Source organism: Hypomesus transpacificus, chromosome 10 (assembly GCF_021917145.1).
Source record: "Hypomesus transpacificus isolate Combined female chromosome 10, fHypTra1, whole genome shotgun sequence".
NCBI classification, from domain to species: Eukaryota; Metazoa; Chordata; class Actinopteri; order Osmeriformes; family Osmeridae; genus Hypomesus; species Hypomesus transpacificus.
Genome location: NC_061069.1, coordinates 2,453,430 through 2,475,765, shown reverse-complemented (window position 1 = coordinate 2,475,765; position 22,336 = coordinate 2,453,430). Strand labels below are relative to the sequence as shown.

General features: G+C 38.3%; 1 protein-coding gene across 2 annotated transcripts in view; it reads left to right on the top strand.

Annotated features, from left to right (window-relative positions):
• LOC124473178 (corticotropin-releasing factor receptor 2) overlaps positions 1–21,153 on the top strand; it is a 38,543-nt gene extending 17,390 nt beyond the window's left edge. For both annotated transcript variants that reach the window (XM_047028489.1, XM_047028491.1), the window contains 10 exons: positions 11,574–11,659; positions 11,905–12,011; positions 12,306–12,423; positions 12,602–12,755; positions 15,754–15,814; positions 15,925–15,997; positions 16,184–16,269; positions 16,624–16,759; positions 17,224–17,265; positions 17,893–21,153. In XM_047028489.1, coding sequence (XP_046884445.1) covers positions 11,574–11,659; positions 11,905–12,011; positions 12,306–12,423; positions 12,602–12,755; positions 15,754–15,814; positions 15,925–15,997; positions 16,184–16,269; positions 16,624–16,759; positions 17,224–17,265; positions 17,893–18,033 — 1,004 coding nt within the window. In that variant the 3' untranslated portion in view covers positions 18,034–21,153. The remainder of the gene's footprint in view (positions 1–11,573; positions 11,660–11,904; positions 12,012–12,305; positions 12,424–12,601; positions 12,756–15,753; positions 15,815–15,924; positions 15,998–16,183; positions 16,270–16,623; positions 16,760–17,223; positions 17,266–17,892) is intronic.
• Positions 21,154–22,336: the final 1,183 nt, after the last annotated feature.

Sequence of the window (22,336 nt, the reverse complement as noted above, 5' to 3'; positions counted from 1 at the left end):
ATTATGCTCTAGTTAAAGACAAGTACCTACAGTATTCACAACTGATGAAGTACCAAGCAATTATCTGGTACAGATGAGTGTGAATATACATGAATCGAAAGCTTGATGAGAGTACAACACACCCAAGTACAAACGGTGCAAAGACAGTAAAAACACAGTAGGCTGTCAACACAGTTAAAGATGTGTGTCCTGAGTGGTACAGCTGAGGTAGAATAATGGTTAAGGTGACCTGAGCGCTTTTCCTCCAGCACTGCTAGTGTTCACCGTGAGGCATTATATAGTCTAATAGTTGCTGGCAGGAAGGACTTGCTAGTGTCCCTTGTGACACAGTGGGTTAATTGACACAGTAGGTTGATCCGTTTGGCAAATGTACTCTGCTTTTCCACAACCATGTCGTGGAGGGGGAGGGAAGCATTGTCCAGCAGTTTGGAAAGTGTCGTTGTGTCTGCCATTTCCTCCAGGGTGCCAAGGTTTGTCCCCAGTAGAGTCAGTCTTCCTGATCCGTTTGTTAATCATGTTGGCATCCACAACCCATACCCAACACATGACAGTGTAGAAGATGGCATGTAGGTCCCAAACATCTCAACATCCATCCCAATCCATCCCCTAAACAGGAAACAGGGGCTGTGAGGGGCGGTAGCGTGGGTGTAATCCTCACAAAATCCACAACGTGCCAAAGGTCTTTGTGATCAGTTGTGGCATGAATTAAATGAGGTATGTAGGAAATACTAGCAAATGGATTGTAGCTTTTTATCTTCTTTCAAAGCAAACTAAGACTGCTCAAGCCAAGAGTAGTGTCCACACTAAATCCACCTCTTCACCCACAGTCTATAGTGAAGGGGGTCCATTAACCTGGTTACTCTTGATAGTACTGTAGGATGATGTAAAAGGGGATTCAATATTTTTTATAGGCTGGATTGTACAGTGTTCAGGAACTTAAAGATATTTCAGATTTCTTTGATAATGATCATGGAAATCTTTTTATGTAACATATTCATGTAGTAGCAGGTCTTCAAATACATTTACATTTAGTCATTTAGCAGACATTCTTATCCAGAGCGACTTACAGTAAATACAGGGACATTCCCCCGAGGCAAGTAAGGTGAAGTGCCTTGCCCAAGGGCACAACGTCATTTTGCACGGCCAGGAATCAAACTGGCAACCTTCAGATTACTAGCCCGATTCCCTAACTGCTCAGCCACCTGACACTGCATGGTTTTTAAAAAAAATTATGAGGAAGACCAAGCTCACTTACAGTTTTTCCACTGTGTTAACATAGTGGGTTTGCTTTGTGCACATTGTTGTGACACTAAAAAGCTTATCTCTTCAAAGCTACTCTTTTCCCCTAACACTTAGACTTGACACAAGGTAATGTTGTCAAACAGTGAGCTTTAATGTTTCACTGAGCATAACTAAAGCCCCCTCGAGGTATATGAACCTAGGGCTGGACGATATGTAAAAAAAAATGTATATCTCGATATTGTCAAAATGTTTACGATATTCGATATATATCTTGATATGTTTGCGTTTGCATTTAAGGCGAGACACGGCAGGCAAAAATAGGAGTTTTTCGTATACTGGTCAATTTTGATTTTCTTAGCTATTTTGCTTCCTCAACATGTCTATTTTCAAACTAGTAGAAAGAAAACGTTCAAAATATATTTTAAAGTGTTTATTCTACTGCACTTTGTCTTGTTGTGCCTGTGGATTTCACCAAAATTCAGCAAAAGTTAGCATTCTAACGTAACATATAGTACCGCGACCGTTTGCTTCACCATGACAGTCGTGGTATCGTTGTAAAGCTCTCTTTCTCCTGCACAATGTTATCCGATCCAAACATGGTAATTTCCTTTGTATCAGCAACCAATCGTGAAAGTACAAACGGGGGGTTAGACCAAATCAAGAAATCCCATTGGCTGGAGTCGATTTATGATAACTTGATTCGTTCAAATGCATCACGTGATGTGCGCTGACGCTTCCTGGTTTAGCTGTCAGTGGGACCTTTTAAATCTCAAAATGCCGAAAGAAGCGCGAACAAAAACTACCAAGAAAAGAAGACAACAATTGTCACTTGCCAGACAAAAGGCTAAACAGTCTAATGAAGAAGACTATCAAGTTCCTTCACAAAGCGCATCCATGCGAAAATTATCGATAGGAAAAGAGTTAGATAGCGGTGAACAACGCGCCTCACAGCAGTGGCTGATAGTTCATGTGGCGCGTTTGAATGAACTGGTCAAGGGATTAATTTGTCCTAATTGTGCAGGGACAGGGCTTAAAATTAATATTGATCCGCAAAATCAAGGCTTTTGTAGCAGTTTACTTCTGGAGTGCAGTCTGTGCGAAAGAGATGGGTACCGCAAAAGTATTTACACATCAACGCGTCTTCAAGACGGAACGAGAAACGACGTTGCCTTTGACGTGAATGTGCGAATGGTGCTCTTAGCGCACGAGTTAGGGTTGGGGTATGCTGCGCTCAAGAAAATAAGCAAAGTGTTAGGGATACCTGCTCTTCATTTGAAAACTTATCAGAAACACGACAAGAGAGTGACAGGTAGGCTATGGAAACAGGGCTGAGACTTAAAGTGGTAGGGGAAAAGGAATGCATCTCTCTCACTGGTGGAAAACAATGTGGCACTTTGGACAAAGTCAATTACTAATGAAAGGAGGCATTGTTGTATCCCCCACCAACCACACAGCTCCACTGTAGCCTTCATCAATTTGTTTTACAGATGAATAAAGTATATAATTCATGTGTTATTTAGTAAGTTTTACAGTAAACCCCACAGCCTTTTCCTTTTAATATCAGAGTGGACAATATTTAGATAATATAGCTCACCAATACACATAATTTGTTTTACTTTAGTGGCAAAAACATAACTTTAACAATAACACTTGTCCAAATGAACAGTAAGTAATACACTAAACATTTGATTTTAGTGGCAGAAATTGAGAGAGGGCTGGAGTCACTGCACAGGACCAGGGAGCAGATCAGACAGGCTTATGCAGATGTTGACCCAGAAGTGGCAGAGTTGCTGAGGGAGGATGAAGATGCAGTCATTAACATCAGCGTGTCTTTTGATGGAACCTGGCAAAAAAGAGGCTTCACCTCTCATTATGGCATTGGTGTTTGCATTGACCTCCTTTCGGGGCTAGTAATAGATTATGAGGTCCTATCCTCATACTGCCATGCTTGTGCTCTAAAAGAAAATGCCAAGCAAGAAAAAAAAATTACAGAGCAGGAGTTTGACAGTTGGAAGAACACTCACAATGACTGTGCTAAGAACTTCACAGGGTCAAGTAAGGCAATGGAGCAGGAGTCCGCTAAGAGGATGTGGGCGAGGTCGGTGAATCGCCACCAGGTGCGGTACACAGAGATGCTGTCAGATGGGGATAGTGCAGCATTTAGGGAGGTGGTTGCACTGAACCCATACCCTGGGCATGACATTGTTAAATTAGAATGTATCAATCATGCTCACAAGCGAATGGGGACAGCTCTAAGAAAGCTGAGTGCACAGGGAAAGTTAGGAGGAAAGGGTTTGGGAAAGCTAACTGCAAAAAAATGCAAAAGTTTGCAAAATTATTACAGGGGGGCAATTATAAATAACCAGGGTTCAGTAGACGGGATGAAGGCAGCAATATGGGCAAGTCTCCTCCACTGTATGTCCACAGATGATAACCCCTTGCACACCAGGTGCAATCCCTCCTGGTGTTGGTACAGGAAGGCAGAGGAGAACGGGGAATCACCTGGTAGCCACAAGCAGCATGCTGGGAACTATTTAACCCGTGAGGTGGGAAAGCAGCTTCTACCAGTCTACCACCGGATGTCAAGTGACAGCCTGCTGCAGCGAATGCAGCATGGAGGCACTCAAAATGCAAACGAGTGCCTCAACTCTGTTATATGGGCACGGTGTCCAAAAACGGTTTTTGTGGGTAAAAGCAGGGTTGAGGCAGCAGCCAGTATGGCCATCTCCACTTTTAATGAAGGTGCCTCTGCCATGCTAAATGTAATGGAGAGGTTGTGGCTTCAGAGCACAGTTGTGACAGTTAACGCCATGAGGGAAACTGATCGGTTCAGAATATCCAAAGCTGAGGCTTACACCACCAGCATGAAGCACAGGCGCAAGTGTCTGAGCACTGCAAAAAAAGTGAAAAGGCATCAGCAAGAAAGGGATGAGGGTCCAACATATGAAGCTGGCATGGAAAGCTAGGCTGCAGACATAAATGCTAACAAATAAATATAAATGCGACAACCACCAAACCAGTGTGGCAGTTCTGGTCGCAGTGTGTGTCTGTGCGGGTGCGTGTGTTTGACTATAGTTCTGTTCAGTTAAAGGCCAATGCTGGTTCAATTTTTAGTTTTAATGTGTTTGGGATGTTGTCTGTTGTGGTTGCTAAGGTTTTGATGAGATATTTTGTCTGTAAATAGTGCTTTGAAATACATTTGTATAAAAATTTACAACACATATCTTTTAAAGGCCGTTTTCTCAAAATGAGTTTTTTCTCATGCTCTGAGCGTGAAATCTCCACTTCTGTAGTACTTACATAGATCAAACTTTCTATTTAAATTCCTATTTACTTTGTCTAGGAGTTTACAGAAGGGTTTGTTTATAAATATTTCATAGCCTGATTTATCGGCCATTTTATTTGAAAAAAGTGGCGAAAATCGAGTTTTTATGAGTGTTGAGAGTATTTTCTGATTTCTGAAGTGATAAAAAGAGATATCAAAAATGTCCTCTGTAAAAAACTTTGTATTAAAAGTATCAACAAAAGGACACTAAAAGTGTTTACCTAGCTTTAACCAATGTTCAGATTTCAGTTCTGGAAATGTGTGCATATTTAAGTATATTGCGCCTCATTTGCATATAATTTGCATATCTACCTTAAATATTCAGAAAACTTGTAATGCAAAAAAACATTGTCTTAATATAAGTAATCAATTTGGGAAGTTTAATGGGGATATCTATTAGTAAAAAAAAATACCCTATTAACCTGTGGTGTCTGGCCTTAAATAATAAAAAAACATGATTTTCTTTTTCCTCCATTAGAAAACTACAAAAACCATTTACATAAAACAGCTATTGTTACAAAGTACAAAATGTGTAGTGCAAATTTAAGCAGTTGCCATAACATGTTACTTCCAACTTGACAAAGTGGACCTCACATGGAACAATTCATGCAGAGGTACTCATGTAACAGGACAAAAAGAGAGCAAAAGAGAGTGCCTGTGCGAGTGCAAATTTCAGTTTGTGCACATGCTCTTTGTGAGTCTGTGTGTGTGTGTGTGAACACAGAGGAGCCAGACAGTGATCTTAAAACACAAGCAACACAAGGAAAATAATTGAATTTTACATTCGATATTCACGATATTTTCAAATTGTACATCGTCAAAATTATTGCCATATTACCGCTAATATTCAATATATTTCCCGGCCCAATATGAAGCTGAGGACTGTATGCATTACAGTAGGGTTTTAGATGGCTTTGGTATTCTCCAGAGGCCAATTTTACAGTCAGTGCACATGTATCAGAAAGAACAAAAGTGATTTACATATGTTTTCATTTAGAAGTGTCTACTTTGTTTTTAAATGTTATTTAAAGTCAGAACAAATGAAAAAAGAATATGATCATCTTTGTTAAGCTGAAGGGTGACTTACACTTGCCGAATGCTCAATGCTATGCATGCTTTATTCACTCACACACACACACACACACACACACACACACACACACACACACACACACACACACACACGCACACCCACACACAAACACACACACAAACCAATCAGACACACTTCCACAAGGAAGCATTTAATTTTTATGACACCACCACTAGCCCAGTGTTCACGAGAGGAAAGTAGGTCATTTGTGAGGTGTGCTTTCTTATTCCTTACTCCTGAAGGAAATCTTCTCGTTCTAAATGTCTCTTCTCGTTCTAAATGTTATGGCTTAGTGTCACTGGATGATTTTAATTGTAGATTCAGACTGACATAGCAAACAATTTTATACTACACTTATTCAGTTTTTGAAGCCAATATTAGAATTTATACTTAAGTCTACTGTCCTTGTTTTTGCTTGGAGGAATCTAAATGAGTTTCCTTTTCTGGAAATTTGTCAGCGTGATTGTGTGGCATCAAAATCTGACCTTTAGAACTGGACCAAAAGTCTAGTTGATAGTCCCATCTGAGAAGGGGAAACTGGCTTCACATGATTCTCATTCACTGCCACAATTGACACAAGGTAGGTATGTTAGTGGCTAAGGGATTTGCAGGTTCACTCTGGAACATCCCCCATTTTCCCCATCATCTGAATCCATATCCTTTTTCAGTGCATTCACCAAAATATATATATAATAATGGAATCAAAATAAATATCTAAATGTTGTGCAGTTTATTTTTAAGCAAGGTCACGTAATTAGCCTGTGATGACCCTGCAATGCTTATCTATTTAGCGTAATCACTCAAAGACCTGAATGACAACAAAATGGCGTGATAGTGTTTTCCAGGTTACTACAGTGGTCCTGTCACATTTTACACTAATTAAAGCAGAATGAGCAGCATCTCTAATTCATTCACTCTCTTATTCATTTTAAGATAGATTTTCTGGCTTTCTATGTGGAGCAACATGCCCACATGTAAACTATGTAGCTGGAATTTCAGGCTTGTGAGGGAGTTGCATCCATCTGTCAATTCTAAGTCGGTAAACAGGCGTTAACAGTAGTTGCCCTCCATTGGATAATATTTGCTCTTCATAAAGTGCTGGATTATGTTTATTATTATAATGCATGATTACATTGTAAATAGCACCCACTCTTCTACAAGACATTTAAGTCTTTAACTGGGCTAATTAGAAAATGTCTAGGAGATGTGTTGTATTAATACCCTCATGTTTTTATCCATGCATGCATTCCTAAATCCTCCCATCCCTAACCGAGATAGAATTTATATGATGATATCTATTTAATTGACTATTTATTTACCTGTAAAATCATTTTATGATTATTATCCACTAATTAAGTAATTTCTCCATCAGGAACTGCTGCCAGGCATAGTGAATGTGACTGTCTGTGTTGCAGTCATTGAGGCATGTGTCTTTTCTACCATGTCTCAGATATTAGCACATCTATCTAGGTTAGGATGACGACTTATCCTCTTTTCTTCCTAAATAAAAGTGAGGAAACCTTAGTTATTAAGCCTGCGGCCATCTAGTCAAAGCCAGTGAAAACCAGTCAAATATGTTTTCATTGCAATCCAGTAGTGGAATTCCAGGAGCATAAAGTAGTCAAATAGTAATAAGAATACCAGAGGACTCTTGGTCAGATTGCATTTATGGTCAGTTTTTATTTATTTTACATTTTTTAAATTTATTTTATTTATGGTCACTTTGACACGGTGGCTTGAGGTCACTACATTAGCAGTCTAGTAGTAGACTGTGGGACAGTCCTTGCTTTCTGCTCAGTTTGTTTCAGATTAGACTGACCCGAGTCATTGCCCAAGGATGGGCAACCTGCCAAGCAGGGAGGTGTGGGAACTACTCCATACTAAAATGACAGTGGAAAAAAATATGCGCAATGCTATGCTGCGCACTGCATTAGCATTAACAAATGCATTCCACTCCATTTCTTTCCGAAGATATTTAATCTTAACATGTAGTAATTCCATCAAATGCTTTTTGAAAATGTTGCATTGCAGTAAAGTCAGATTTCAGTCTCCTGCATCATGTTGTAATAATTGGATTGACAATCCAGTCAATTTCACTTCCGAATCATTTGGTTCTTTCTAGACAGTACAGAACTTTCTAGTACAGTTTCAGAATATATTTGGCACCTTCAGTGAAATGTCTGGAACTCAAGCTAAGCTATTTTGAGCCATGGCAGAACTGTAAGGTTTGATGTGGCCTCTGTAGCGTTGACAGGACTGAGGTATCAGTGATGAATGTATAGTGATCTGGACCTCTGGCAGTCTGTATCAGATTCTGCTGGGATGGAATCACTATCTTTTGTAAAACTTTGCTTGTCAATATCCAGTTATTATGAAAACATAAAAATAATTTGAAAGAATATGACACACACGTAAAATATGTATTGGTTTGCTTGTTCTGGAGATTCATTTTTAAAAGATAATAAAAATGAATTGCCTCGTTGGAAATGTCGAAAAATTATTTATTAAAGTTTGGTCCCTGATATGTGTAACACACGTGGCCACGCTCCGTCATAGGTATACGGGGCGATGTTCGCCACTCGCTGGGCTCGAACACGCCACCTCTTACCTGCCAAACGTGACCACTACCAGCTACGCCAACGAAAAGCTAGCTCTTTGTTGACGCGGGTGGCTTGTTATATACTTGAGGAGTGAGTTATACCGATTCACACCGGTTACAAAAACCAAACTCTTAGTTTTCATGTCTGTATTATTTAAGCAATAAGCCCCAAGAGGCCGTGGTTTATGCTGATTTTAGAACAGGTAAGGGGAGTAGTTAGGCACGACGCGAAGCGGAGTGCCGAAAACCCCCTTACCTGTTCTAATTAAGCAATAAGCCCCAAGAGGCCGTGGTTTACGCTGATTTTAGAACAGGTAAGGGGAGTTGTTAGGCACGACGCGAAGCAGAGTGCCGATAAACCCCTTACCTGTTCTAAAATCAGCGTAAACCACGGACTCGCGGGGCTTATTGCTTTTCTAAAACTGTTACTACAAATAGTTTGTAGTAACAGTTTTAGTAACAGTCTGGTTTCATCAATAAAAACAATTAGAAACAAAATAGTTTAATAATAAACCGTCATTCTTCCGCTACTACAAAGTATAGTTCCTACATAAATCGTTGCCACGCAACAGCCAGACTGACTTCTTTGCCGTCTTTTTCAATTTGAAATATTCGATGCGCAGTAATATGTAATGTTAAAGAATGTTATGAGGACAACCTGTGAAGTTATGCTGGATTTTACAACGGCATGGAATGCGATATAGCCAATCACAATCAAGGACGGGAACAACCAGTTTTAGAAAATCAGCGTAAACCACGGACTCGCGGGGCTTATTGCTTTTCTGAAACTGTTACTACAAATATTTGATATGGTTTCATCAATAAAAACAATTAGAAACAAAATAGTTTAATAATAAACCGTCATTCTTCCGCTACTACAAAGTATAGTTCCTATATAAATCGTTGCCACGCAACAGCCAGATGGACATCTTTGCCGTCTTTTTCCATTTGAAATATTCGATGCGCAGTAATATGGAGTGTTAAAGAATGTTATGAGGACAACCTGTGAGGTTATGCTGGATTTTACAACGGCATGGAACGCGATATAGCCAATCACAATCAAGGATGGGAACAACCAGTTTTAGAATATTATTTATTTTTTACTTTAAAGAACGTCTTCTTTGACATTAAAGTGCGTATGCTGCCAAAGGGACATCAAAGAAGCCATTGACAGATTTAATTTGTGTCATCCTCTACCGGAAGCATTTCTTTTTTCAAATATCAGAGAATGCAGATTGACCCTCTTGGCTTTTAGATTCAGACAAACTTCTTCTTAGCCTCACTTAGCCTCTGATGTCTACGTGTGGAACACCATCACAGTGACAGCAATGCCCTGATTTCTTCTGTTTCTACAAATAAATGCCTTGCCCTGTAGAGATGTGAGGTATCCACTGTACAATAATATTCCCTAGTTTTGTCTATGTCTTCCAGGTCACAAAATTCTATTTGAAATGTCTGGAAAGCAAGACAGGTTCAGGTGTGTGACTTTTATGTGATATCCCTCAAGCCTTTCATCTGTGTTACTGAAGCCTGGCAGCGTGTCTACATCTAGGACTTCAATTCAAAGGTGAACTGTTCTATGCACAGAACTTTGCTGGCAGTCATTTTAGATTTATATGCTATACAATATTATAGGATGCATAAAGGAACTGTGTGATAGGGTCTGGTGAAATGTTTTTCTAATTTCTCTTTTTTTTCCTTGCGTATTACGAAAGTTGAAGTGTTGAAGTCACTCAATATAATCAACAACATGTTTAGGATCACTAGCTATACTTCCAGTTGAGTTGTGGGTGTATGATGCGGGGGTGTTTGATATGTATCACGGCGCAGCCAGTTTTCCTTACTTATTGCACGGACAGGCATCAAACTATGTTTTCCACTGTAAATGCCTTGTGAGAGTCTTGCTAAACAAGGCACCCTATTTCTCTCATTTCCTGAAGCATAGTATTAAGTCCAAATAGGTGGGGTTCATCACCCTTTCAGCATTTTACTATACAATTTAAGTAACTTGGGGAATCAATTTCTCTCACCCTATACTCACAGCATCTACCACCATGGCAGGATTCAAGCAAAAAGAAATGGATATGTGAATGAAGTGGCTTTATCATGCGTAAACCACAGACGGTTAGTCAGAAATGTGAACTCTTTCCCTGCACCAGTGCTTCATGTTAGTGCTGCCTCGATGGTAGAGCTCGCAGGCACAAGCCTCAAAACCTGCTCCCTATCCTTTCGCCAAACATGAGTAAGAATTGGCCTGGCTACAGTATTCTAGTTACATTTGTTATGCCCATTTAAAGTAAAACTGTGGTATCAAAGTGTCCTCTAAAACACTGACTTATCCATGTTTACTTGGTCAACTCTCATGAGTCTAACCGTAGAGGATGACTCTGAAGGGGGACTTAGAAGTAATCCAATTCTCCCAAAACCAGTAGAGCAGAATGTATTCAGCAGGTCTCTGAGCCGTGCTAAACGTATTAGCATCCCTACATGACTTGTCTAGAGCTTTTGTTTTGCAGAAGCTGTATTAAAGGCCTCTGGAAGCTGATCAATGAACATGTTCAGGCAGTTTGGAGGCAGCAGGTCAAACGAGCTAGCTCTGTGTGCTCTTTAATGTCATTGATTGCTTAACCTCTTCACCAGGGGACACAATATGTTTTGCTCATTCAAGTGAGCAGCAATGGCTGCACTCAGACAAAATGGTTTTCATACAAAGACAGGACTACAGAAGAAAGAAAATAGTTGGGGAAACTGGGTTGCTGTCTGTCTAACAGATGGGTGTTATATTTGAAATTCACTATTATGAAGTATACGGTATGGAGAAGCTATGAAACTTTTGCAAATGGTCGGATTCCAAATCCTTCTTTTTGAAACGGACCTAATGAAATACAGAAATAAAGCGGATTCCCCCAAAAATCTAATTAAAACAGTTCTAAGTGGCACCACCAAAAGAATAGATAAGAGGGAACCATGAATGTAAAAGTGGGTAAAACTTTAAGAATTCTGTCAGAAGTCAATTGTTGCATGAGGTTTTAAAAGATATGCAAATAAACTGGAGGAATAAGAGGCTTTGCAAATCCCCTCTATGAATGTGCATTTTCCTTCCGCAAAGTTCTAAAGTGACAGAGATAGGATAAACTGGTAAACTTTGCTCTGAAGGGGCAACACAACTATTGTGAGTAAGACTTGAAAAACAAAGAAGCTTAAATTTAAGCTAAATTTACTTGTAGATCTTACTGAAGACAACTGTAATGAACACCTTTTAAGATAGTAATTAGCCTTTGCTGTTTTATATCTTTTTTTACACCCTTTTGCAGGAAATGCATACAGAGAATGCATGGATAATGGGACATGGGCACTGAAGAGCAATTACTCCAGTTGTGAACCCATTCTGGAGGAGAAGGTTTGTATGATTGCGCCCTTTAAAAAGTATCTGTCTACATAGGAGTAAAGCTTTTTAGCCTGACACTCAACACAACATATCCTTTGTTTATGTTATGGCACATCTACAAGTATGCTACTGTAATATGAAAATGTTTTACTATGTACAATAGTATCACAAATTGTCATGCTGGTCAGAGTTTTTCTGTCCAGTTTGAAAATAAGTTTGTGATTGCTGTTATAATGTTCCTGTATCTTACTTTTCAGAGAAAATATCCAATGCATTATAAGATTGCTCTAATCATCAACTACCTAGGTCATTGCATTTCTGTGGGGGCTCTTGTTGTGGCCTTCATTCTCTTCTTATGCTTAAGGCAAGTACAAAAATAGTTCCCTCATAAATCCAATGGACTGCTTACAAAAGAGTGACTGAAATGTATGCAAGTTGCATGTTATCATTGCCTTTTTTTCTCAAACTGTCTTTAAGTTATATAAACTAGCCAAACATATCGCCTGACAGCTAAAAATAATGCTTTACAGTAAAAGTGAAATCTACACAGAATTTGGATGGAAGTTTAGTTGAGTAGATTATATTTTATTTTGCATTTACTTTGTGAAAGTAAAATTATGCTAAAAATGGCTGTTTGTTGCTTCTAAATCACTTCTAGGAGTATAAGATGCCTTCGAAACATAATCCACTGGAACTTGATAACCACCTTCATTTTAAGGAACGTCATGTGGTTTTTGCTTCAGTTGATTGACCACAATATTCATGAGAGCAATGAGGTAACCTTAGTTACGTAATGGGTGTAATGCACGCATATGTTAACATGTTATGGCCTGTGTTGTTGACATATCCAAACCTCATTTATCAGTTGTTAGCATATAAACTATTGTTTTACACTAACATTCATGTTTCTCTTCACCTCCCCCCCACCCACACCCCCTCCTCATATTTTTACAGCCCTGGTGTCGCCTTATTACTACAATCTATAATTACTTTGTGGTGACCAATTTCTTCTGGATGTTTGTTGAAGGATGCTACCTTCACACAGCCATTGTCATGACTTACTCTACAGACAAGCTCAGAAAATGGGTCTTCCTTTTCATTGGATGGTGTGAGTGCTAACATTTGTTAATTATTGTAATAGCCTACCTAATGAATTTAATATAAGCCTTTTCAGACAGACCAGGATTTGAGTTGCGATCGCTGCTGGATTCAGACCACAACTGACTAGGTGTCGTGCGAGGTAAAATACCAGAAAAAAAGTAGAGTCCGGAATTCATCACAGCACGCAGCACCCCAACTTCTAACTAGAACTCGATGCAGCAACCCACTGGAAAGAATGGATTTCAAAGCATGGTGCCATTGCCGCATTGTGTCTGAAAGGGTCAAAACACATACTCTACATCTTGACCCCAACTAAACAATAAGAACTAACAGGCCAGTGTTAAGTAAATACATTTGACACATTTCTTAATGTCCCTGTTTGATTTGATTTATTCACAATACCACTTCAAATATTACAATAATAATACAGTTGGGGTACAAGACCAATTGGGTAGAGTGAAAGGGTCCCCCAAAGAAGCTAGGAAAGCTTATAGGAGGGGGACGATGATTCATGTAAGGGTATTGGTACAGACTATAGGATACACAATACCACAGATGACGCACAAGTACATACATAATAATAATAATATTACATACCTTCAATCATACACATACATCCCAGTAATTTTATTTATTTTTATATTAGGTATAGGTTAATAAGAAATTATGTTTTAGTTGTCTTTTGAAGTTGGAGATAGAGGTCAGCACCTTGAGGCCTTCATCAATCCCGTTCCAGATCTGTGGCCCCCTGCAAACAACACTCATATTGGAACGCACATGTCTGCGACATTTTCCTGATATGAGTGGTTTGATTCTCGTTTGGTATATATGTTGGGGGCTGGAGATGGGAACAAGACTACTCAATCGAGGGTTCAGTCTGTTGACAATTTGGAACATAAGGCAGGCATTATGATATTCATTTAACTCAGTCAGTCTTGTTCTCATATTAAGTAATTCTAACAGCAAATTGTGTAACTATCATTTAAATGATTTACATAAAAGTAAACAGTAATTGATTTTGTTGGCAGTAATGAATTGAATACATTGTTGGTATGATCTTCCATATTCATGGATTAAAAAAAAGATTTGATAACATAACAGACTTAGGAGTCAGTTGCAACATTATAAAGCACATCAATCAGGCAATGGACAGTGAACTGTAAGTTCCCTGACTCAATTAATAAAGAAAATGTTGCTAAAATGTATTCTCGTCCCGCAGCATTCAGGTGTTCACTAAAAAAATGTAAATTAAACACAAACTAAAGCTATGTGACTATACCTTGGGATTTTCTTCTCACAACCTTTCAATGATAGCCCCTTCCTCCTTATGAAATACATTTGGATGTTTGGACATAAATGCAATTAGTCTGTTGTTCTTGTGATGGTTGTGTTAAAGAAGGAAAACAGAGAAACGAAGAAATCCACTCCTATTTATTAATTTACCATAGTACAGTGCTCTCCTACTCACCTATGGTTATATACTGCATTGCCCGACATGCTTGAGTGACTGTGTAATTCCATAGAGCAGCCTTTCAGTTTCTTCAACGCACATTACTATGATTAAACCAGTGGACTTTTTACAAATTGAATGGCATTGGACTGTAGGTTATACAAGAGTTCTGCCTTTGGATTCAATTAGTGGCTGGTATGTTCAGTTGTAGATGGCCTGAGTCTTGACCATATGAATTATCCATACCCACCCTGAGTTGAAGTATTGAAGTAGTGAAAGCATATTATAGTCAAAATAGTCTATCACTTTCAGTCAGAAGCTTGAATGGTCCTTTGCTTTCATCGTTTTCCTTATTCATTGCTGAGCTATTTTACCAATTTATGTATGTAACCTCCCTGGAAAAAACTTGAAACACTTCATATAGGTTATGTGATAGTGATCTGCTCTTTGACAAAAGAAATCAAGAACATGTTGATAAAAAAATTCTTATGTGGTAATCTACAGAGGTTGAACAGTATCATTGCATTTCAGCAACTATCCTGACCCATATTTAAATATTCTCCTGCAGAGGTGTAGATAGTTCTTCTGATTTTGGTCTGATGGGCTGTGAGGACCTCATGGTTGTTTGACCTTGTTGGATATTAATTTATAACAAGGAATTTACCTAGAGAGAAAATTTTGAAATTATGAGCCACTTTACAACAACAGCAGTTGATTTGTTTACTTTGGGAATAAACAACATTATTCTTCAGACTTTTTAGAGAAATCTTCTCATTTTGTAGTGTGGAGTGTTTTCAGTATGGTAATCGCTTATGTATGGGAAATATGTTATGGCTATACTCTGGATCTCAACACACAATACATGAGTAAAATAAAACCGAGAACCTCTCCAATAGGTTCACTTCACCTCATAATGAGAGTAATTTAATCAGTGCCTTTCCTCAGATTAGTCCTAAGAGACTACTAATTAGCATCCATTAGGACTGGAAGGAAGTGGAGCAGTTTGAATCTGTCAAACACCCGGGACCAGAACACGACTCCTACAGCCAGATCAAAGAAGAACCGGACCACAATTGATTTCATGCATTTAATATCTGCATTAACTCATCAATTCGGTGACTGAATGTTAATTAAGAGCACATTCCTTTAGAAAGATGTTAATATTTTGACTGGCCTTTCTTTTCCAAAGTGAGGCCCAGCTACATGTATAATTGCTTTGAAGAGAAGGAGACTCTGGTCTTAAGTATGTTGCTCCTAAACAATCGACAGCTTTTGTCATGTCCTTGAGCAAGTCACTCAACCCAAACTCTGCTCCAGCTGCAGAAGCAGTGGTTATGCATATATTCTCTCCGCCTGTTACGTTCCTTCTGAAGTTTTTAGCAGAAAAAAATACCAAAATGGCTCTGACAAAATGGCCTCGCTAAATAAGTATTCAAAAACCAAAGTCATCTTTGTTTAAATCCGTATGGAAAATGAGCAAGTACAGAATTGTCACCAACTAATCTCAGTTACATAGCACCACTGTGTATGACTTGCCCTTCTTTTTCTCTGGCAGGTATTCCGTGTCCTATAATTGTAGCTTGGGCCATTGGGAAGCTGTACAATGAAAATGAACAGTAAGTTAACTGTTTCGAGTCTGACATAAAAACTAGGAACTATTATCATATTTTCAACTAGAGAATTAAGAAAAAAGCAAGTAAAATACTGTACTGATGAATTTCAACAGATGCTGGTTTGGGAAAGAACCTGGAAAGTATATTGACTACATCTATCAAGGACCAGTTATCCTTGTTCTCCTGGTAGGAAGCTGTATGAAAACACAGCTCTTTACAATTCCTTTGTTTATACTATGTAGCAATTGATTCACTTTCCCCCATGAATTGAAACATTTCCTATATGACATTCACCCAAACATGCCTTATGCTGGAAAAAATACACCTTTATGAGTCAGTAATTTGAGCTCTTCTGTCTGCATCCTTTTCTAGATAAACTTCGTTTTCCTCTTCAACATAGTAAGAATACTTATGACCAAATTAAGAGCGTCCACCACATCAGAAACAATACAGTACAGGTGAGTAGGCCCTGATGACCACGTTGTGTGCCATTCTAGTTTACCATCGATGAAAGTAGTTCATAGAAAGTTTAATTAAAATGTATTCAGTGTCAGCTCTGTCAATATATACATTATGCACAAGTCCTGTCCTTATTAAGGGGGTCAAATGTGAGCCTCTCTGGACTCGAGCTCAAAAGTTCCACAGACCTATGGAAAATCTTATTATCACTCTCTAAAAGGTTTCAAATTTGAGCTTTTCTAGTCTTTTCAGTGCGACGTAGCTAAACGTAACCTTTGATGTACTTCATATTGTCATTTAACAACTGAACTTGAAGTGTTGTGAAATGGTGTGTGTTCCTTTTCTCCTCCCAGAAAAGCGGTGAAAGCGACCCTAGTGTTGCTGCCTCTGCTGGGGATAACCTACATGCTCTTCTTTGTGAATCCTGGGGAGGATGACATTTCACAAATAGTTTTTATTTATTTCAATTCCTTTCTACAGTCATTTCAGGTAAGATCATACCTTCACCCGGTTAGTGACTTGTCTTGCATTGAGAATAAAATCAAATAGAGTGATTATTTCTTGTTTTATGTGCTGTACCATCTGGCTCGACCCTCTGGTTTTCTTCTGCATGGAGGAAGATACAGGTTTAGTCAGTCTGGCCTTGACTGCTTCATTGTTCCTCACATGCTGCACAGTAGACATGTAGGCGTGTGCTCTGCTCACTGGGCATCAAATTCTGCAATTATTCCCTTCGGAATTGTGGGACTGAGTAGGTGGATAACCCCAATTCCTTTAGTATGACAGCAGTGATATGTTATCAGCTCAGAGAGGAAAGTATAGTAATATGTTGGTTAAATCTCAACATCTGTTTTGCAGTCTTCCATGGTATTAACCTGATAGGGATACGGTATTGAAACGGTTCATTTTACACTGTGCGTTCTGAAAACAGTTGTCTGTCTGTTTTTTTGCAGGGGTTTTTCGTTTCAGTGTTTTATTGCTTTCTGAATGGGGAGGTGAGTCCAAAACAGTATTACTGTTATGTTTGTTATTTATGCATATCTAAACAACATTAGGAAAAAAAATCTGGTAACAAACTAGACTACTGTATTTCTAGACAGGTCATTTTTATGTGAATGTGACATACAATGGATGACTTCTGAATTGAGTACACTTATGATTTATGAGCAATTTCATGGGGAGGGATAAGCTACTGACTGTAATACTGTATGGCTTGTGATTTACCCTTCCCTCAGCAAGACTGAAGCATCACAGTCCAATTAAGGGTGTTGAATGTGATAGAGAGGCTTTGGATCTCAGTCTCTTCAATGAAAATAATGGCAGCATGTTCAAGCCAAACTGTTTGAAATCTGTACATGCCACAAGAAGAGTTATGAGTCGCTCTGTAATTATGACAAAATAATCATCTCCTTTGCTGCTTTCTCATAAAACTAGAGCAGCCTTTTTTCACTCTTGTAAAAAGAAGAGAAATTCATTGAAGTCTACTGCACTAGAAATACTGACGATTACAGCTAAACGTTATACCCCTATACTCGGTTATGTCTTCAGAATATCAGCTATTACAAATGCTATCTGATCTAAATGCTACATGTTTTTTTGCAATCTATTCTCCTCTCCTCTAGGTGCGCTCTGCGGCCAGGAAAAGATGGCACCGTTGGCAGGACAACCATGCCCTCCGAGTGAGAGTGGCACGGGCCATGTCCATCCCCACTTCTCCTACAAGGATCAGTTTCCACAGCATTAAGCAGACCACTGCTGTGTGATCTTGGGAGTCGCCCAATAACCTCAAGAAGGATCCCCAAATCTTCTGTCATCTGACAGGACCAGAGAAATAATTCTACACCAGAGGACCATTCCATGAACATCTATTAATTTATGAACAATTGCATACAGAGATAGATTGCTTGGAGGAAGATAAGACCCTTGTCTGCCACAAGTCAGGAGAATTCAGTTCCATTTGTAAGACCAGACCTTTATTTAAACAAACAAGACACAAATATTTACTGTTAGTTTGATTGTTTTTTTTCTTTCATGTTTCATTGTATCAGGTTGTGCTTTTGTAGTTAAATGCATCTGCGCTTTAAATGTCCACCATGAGATAGTAGAAGCAAAAGAGACCATTCATTTTATGCTCCTGTTGCAAAACCTCTCAGCGTTTGATGCCTCCAGGATGAGACTGAAATTATGCAGGACTAGTATTGCTCCTCGTAATCGCATTCCATGATGGTTGTGAACTGAACAAATTTTCGAATTAGTAAAAACACTCATTTTTGAATTACTTCTGCAGCCTCTGAAATTGTATAGGCCTAGTGTGTTTTGACAAGGCTGCTACATTTGTTCAATGACAATTTCACCCCACGAGTCCTCCGACTGTGGGGATGTTTTCAGTTACTTCTGGTTGGAACACCAAGCTCTGATGTTTATCTTCGTTATATGTACTGTACTTGTGTCTTTCCATGTGAACTCCTGAAGGTTGTATTTTGTGGATGAGAAGCCACAAATCAAAGTTGTTATAAAAATGGTTTATTTTCTCATTTTATGTTGTATGCAAATGTAGAGATTGAACTGTGATTCCAAAACATTTCACCAAACATTTCACTGTTTGGTGTTATTGTCTGAGTGAGAACATAGATCAGTGAGTATGTTTACACGCACAATAATAATCAGATGTTAAAGTAATTATGGCCAGGAGTAATAATATAGTCGGGAAACACCTTTTGCTGCTCACTTTATATTATCAGAAAAAATATTATTATTGAGTTAAGCAAACTATTAATTCATGTTATTAGACCCAGTAATATAATTATCGTGTGCATATTAACATACTCAAAACTGAATAGATCCAAAGCAGTTAAAGCCAAGAGCAAGTTACAACTGATCTATATTCAATCTGTCAGTCCTTAACTCTTGTGGATACTGGTGTTGTGCCCTTAATCAGCATCAATACTATGTGGGTTGTCCAGGAGGCAAGTGCTAGATGATGGTGAGCTCCATTTGGCTTCCTTAATGCTTGCCTGGCCAGGTCAACATGCCAAGCACAGCTGGTAACGACAGCTACAAGCCTGGGTGTTCTCCACCTCCTGACCCACTTCATGGCAATGTTAAGATCCATCCATTTAAACAAACAGGGCTGTTCTGAAAACAATATCTAGCTTTGAGAATTAGTAGGACACGCCTTTCGACTGTTTTTGACTATAAATTCACGAGAGATTGGTAGAAGACACTCCACAGGAAGAAACTGTGTTTACCCATATAATTGGACCTTTCAAATGTGCTGAATTTTTTAAGAGATGCATAATTTATGAATACTTGCAGGAATAATGTTTGTGGTTGTGCCGGCCAAGACAACATGACAAAACATTTGATTTTAACATGTTTGACCTAATCCAGCCCACTAACTCAAGAAAAACACTATTCTGCAAAACATTTTATAACAAGTTATATTGCATGTGGATGAGACAGAGATGTTACCATCCATATGTTGATGAATTAAAATAGTTGTTTGTTTGCTGTGCGAGAATGCTTAACTAAGTTTAACTCCAACACCAAGCACACAAGCTTAATAACTAACTTTTCCCACAAGATTAATGCCTAACCCTAAACAAATTACTTTAATACTTAATCCCAATCCCGAGTTGAATACCTAAACCTTACCTGAATGAGCGAATGTGGTAAAGAGAGAAAATTCCTTCAAATTGAAATTTGGTTCAATTAGCAGCCACATTTTATTTAGCAAACATGCTGTAGGCACAGAAACATTATTTGGTCTCAATGGGCATTGAAACTACAGACTCTTGACCTATACCTTTGACAAAATACTAAGTTGGAGTGTGTATTAATGATATAATAATGTTGCACAGTAATTACATACAGATTCAGCCAAGTCAAGTATGAATGAGTCTTTGAGCTTTATCACATGCACAATTGTGCCCAAGTGGATTTCAGTTATAGGTGTTTAATAATTAACTGCACTTGGTGATTTGTAACTGACAAACTCGACACCCAAATGTTTTTGTTATCGTTTGTAACAGTAAAATTATATGGTATTATCAATTTTCTTGACAGAGGATATTAAAGGTATCAGTAATTTTGCCATCTTTGCTATGTCAGTGATCCTGATATTTATAGTTTTTTAGGAGGTTCCACCACTTTGAATGTTATTACTGTAGGTCCAAATTTTGAAAACTAGAAAGGAGACAGACAGTGCTAGAACATGTATACAATTACATCATCTGTAAATAAGCATTACTGTAAAGTCTACAGTAATTAGCAAATGTATTTTATATTTTATCTGACATTATTGATGTATTTGAGCTCTTTATACTTTGGTTAGAATAAAGTATTTCATGGAGAACTATGTGTTCAGGTAAAGCCACCCAAAGCAATTTCAGACATATGTATGTATATATTTAAAAGTATTTTTAAAAATTTTTTACATAATACTTTCTTGTGCATCTTAAGAATTGCATTTCTACTCTTTATGGTGCATATCTCAAACCTCAACATAAAAATCCATTGACCTTGTCACAAAGATGTATTATTTTAAAATGTATAGTAAAAGCTACTGACCCATCTGTTAAAATTCACCAAAGAACTGAGACATGTTTACTTGTAAGTTTTCCTGTTGCCACTGAACTTTACTGACCAAATCATTGTTTCTTTATTTGTACACATTCTTCATCTGAAATGTAAGTTGTGAAGTTTGCAGTGTTTGATTTAAAATGTATTTACTGTATGTACATATGTTTTCTGCTGTTTAAATTGTTTGGCCATGTGTTGAACCACCCATATTGCCTTAGAAACGTTTTTGTGGACAGAGGAAGGCTTCAAGTCATCTGTAAATGGTGTACTTATTATGTGATTGGATACAATCTATCTTCAGATTTCCAATAAATATTTGATTGATTTGTGAGACCGAGAATCTCAAAGAGAGCACAATAATGATCTTCAATAATCCTTTACTGAATGTATAATGGATTAGACTAATATTATCAGTGTGCGTTAGATAATAAGAACTCATGATTTAGGGGTTTGAGACAATTTTGGTGTCTGTTTTTCAGCCGTAGGCATAGATAGAGAGGCTGAAATTCCTAAATGAGATGGTCATTTTTATGATAAAGTCTTAAGCAACGGCATGCTTTACTCCTAGATTGAGAGTCATTGTATCTCAATATGGCCTAAAGGAAGAGTGCCTGCCAGCTTATGTAATATGCATGTGGATTTGCTTCTCTACAACTCTTAGTAGTTGAACGTGAAGTGGAGCAGAAAATACTGTCCAAGCTAAGACCCCTCAGTCCTTGTAGGAGTTGTACATACCCAAACAATTAGCTGGATTCAGGATGCATCCGATAAAGACTTGTTTTGACTATAAATAGTATGATGAATGAGAGACATATAAAGACTGTGGATTCACATGTGCCTCAGGCTAGGTTAACATATCATTCTTTACTGGGACTGTCCCCTCAAGGTCCTTGTCTACAGTGTATCATGGTTTCCCCAGCCATTAAGTTAATGAGAAGTGAATCAGTGTTTTTAATTCCTCATTATCTCAACAGTACTGCTCAGTGAATTGACACAGCTAACCTTGGAAGGAAAAAGGGTTATATAGTTTGTTCAAATGATATAATACACTGTAATGTACAGTGGAAATATTAGTGTAAATATAAACTGTATATTGTTCCATTAGGAAACCTGTAAGATAAGTGATAATTTGATAAGTGTACAGACAGCCCCAGCTGTACTGAGTAAAAGAGAATGTTATTGACGCAACACCACATGTAACACCTCATCACATGGAAGTCACCCAAAGTCAATATACTAATGAGAAAGAATGTCAACAGGAACAGGATCTTCCCAGGCGCTATAAAAACATGTCAAAACAGCAAAGGATTCATTTTCAGTCCGCCTTTTTATTTTGGCTCTGGGTGAATGCAGGCGGTATTAGCTGTTATACAGTAGGTGTCCTTTGCACAACAATTGGGTTTCATGGAACTGTGGCAGTTGTTTAAAGTGGAAAAAGTGACATCACACGCTAAAAAGAGTCAAAACACCGGAACCATGAAAAAT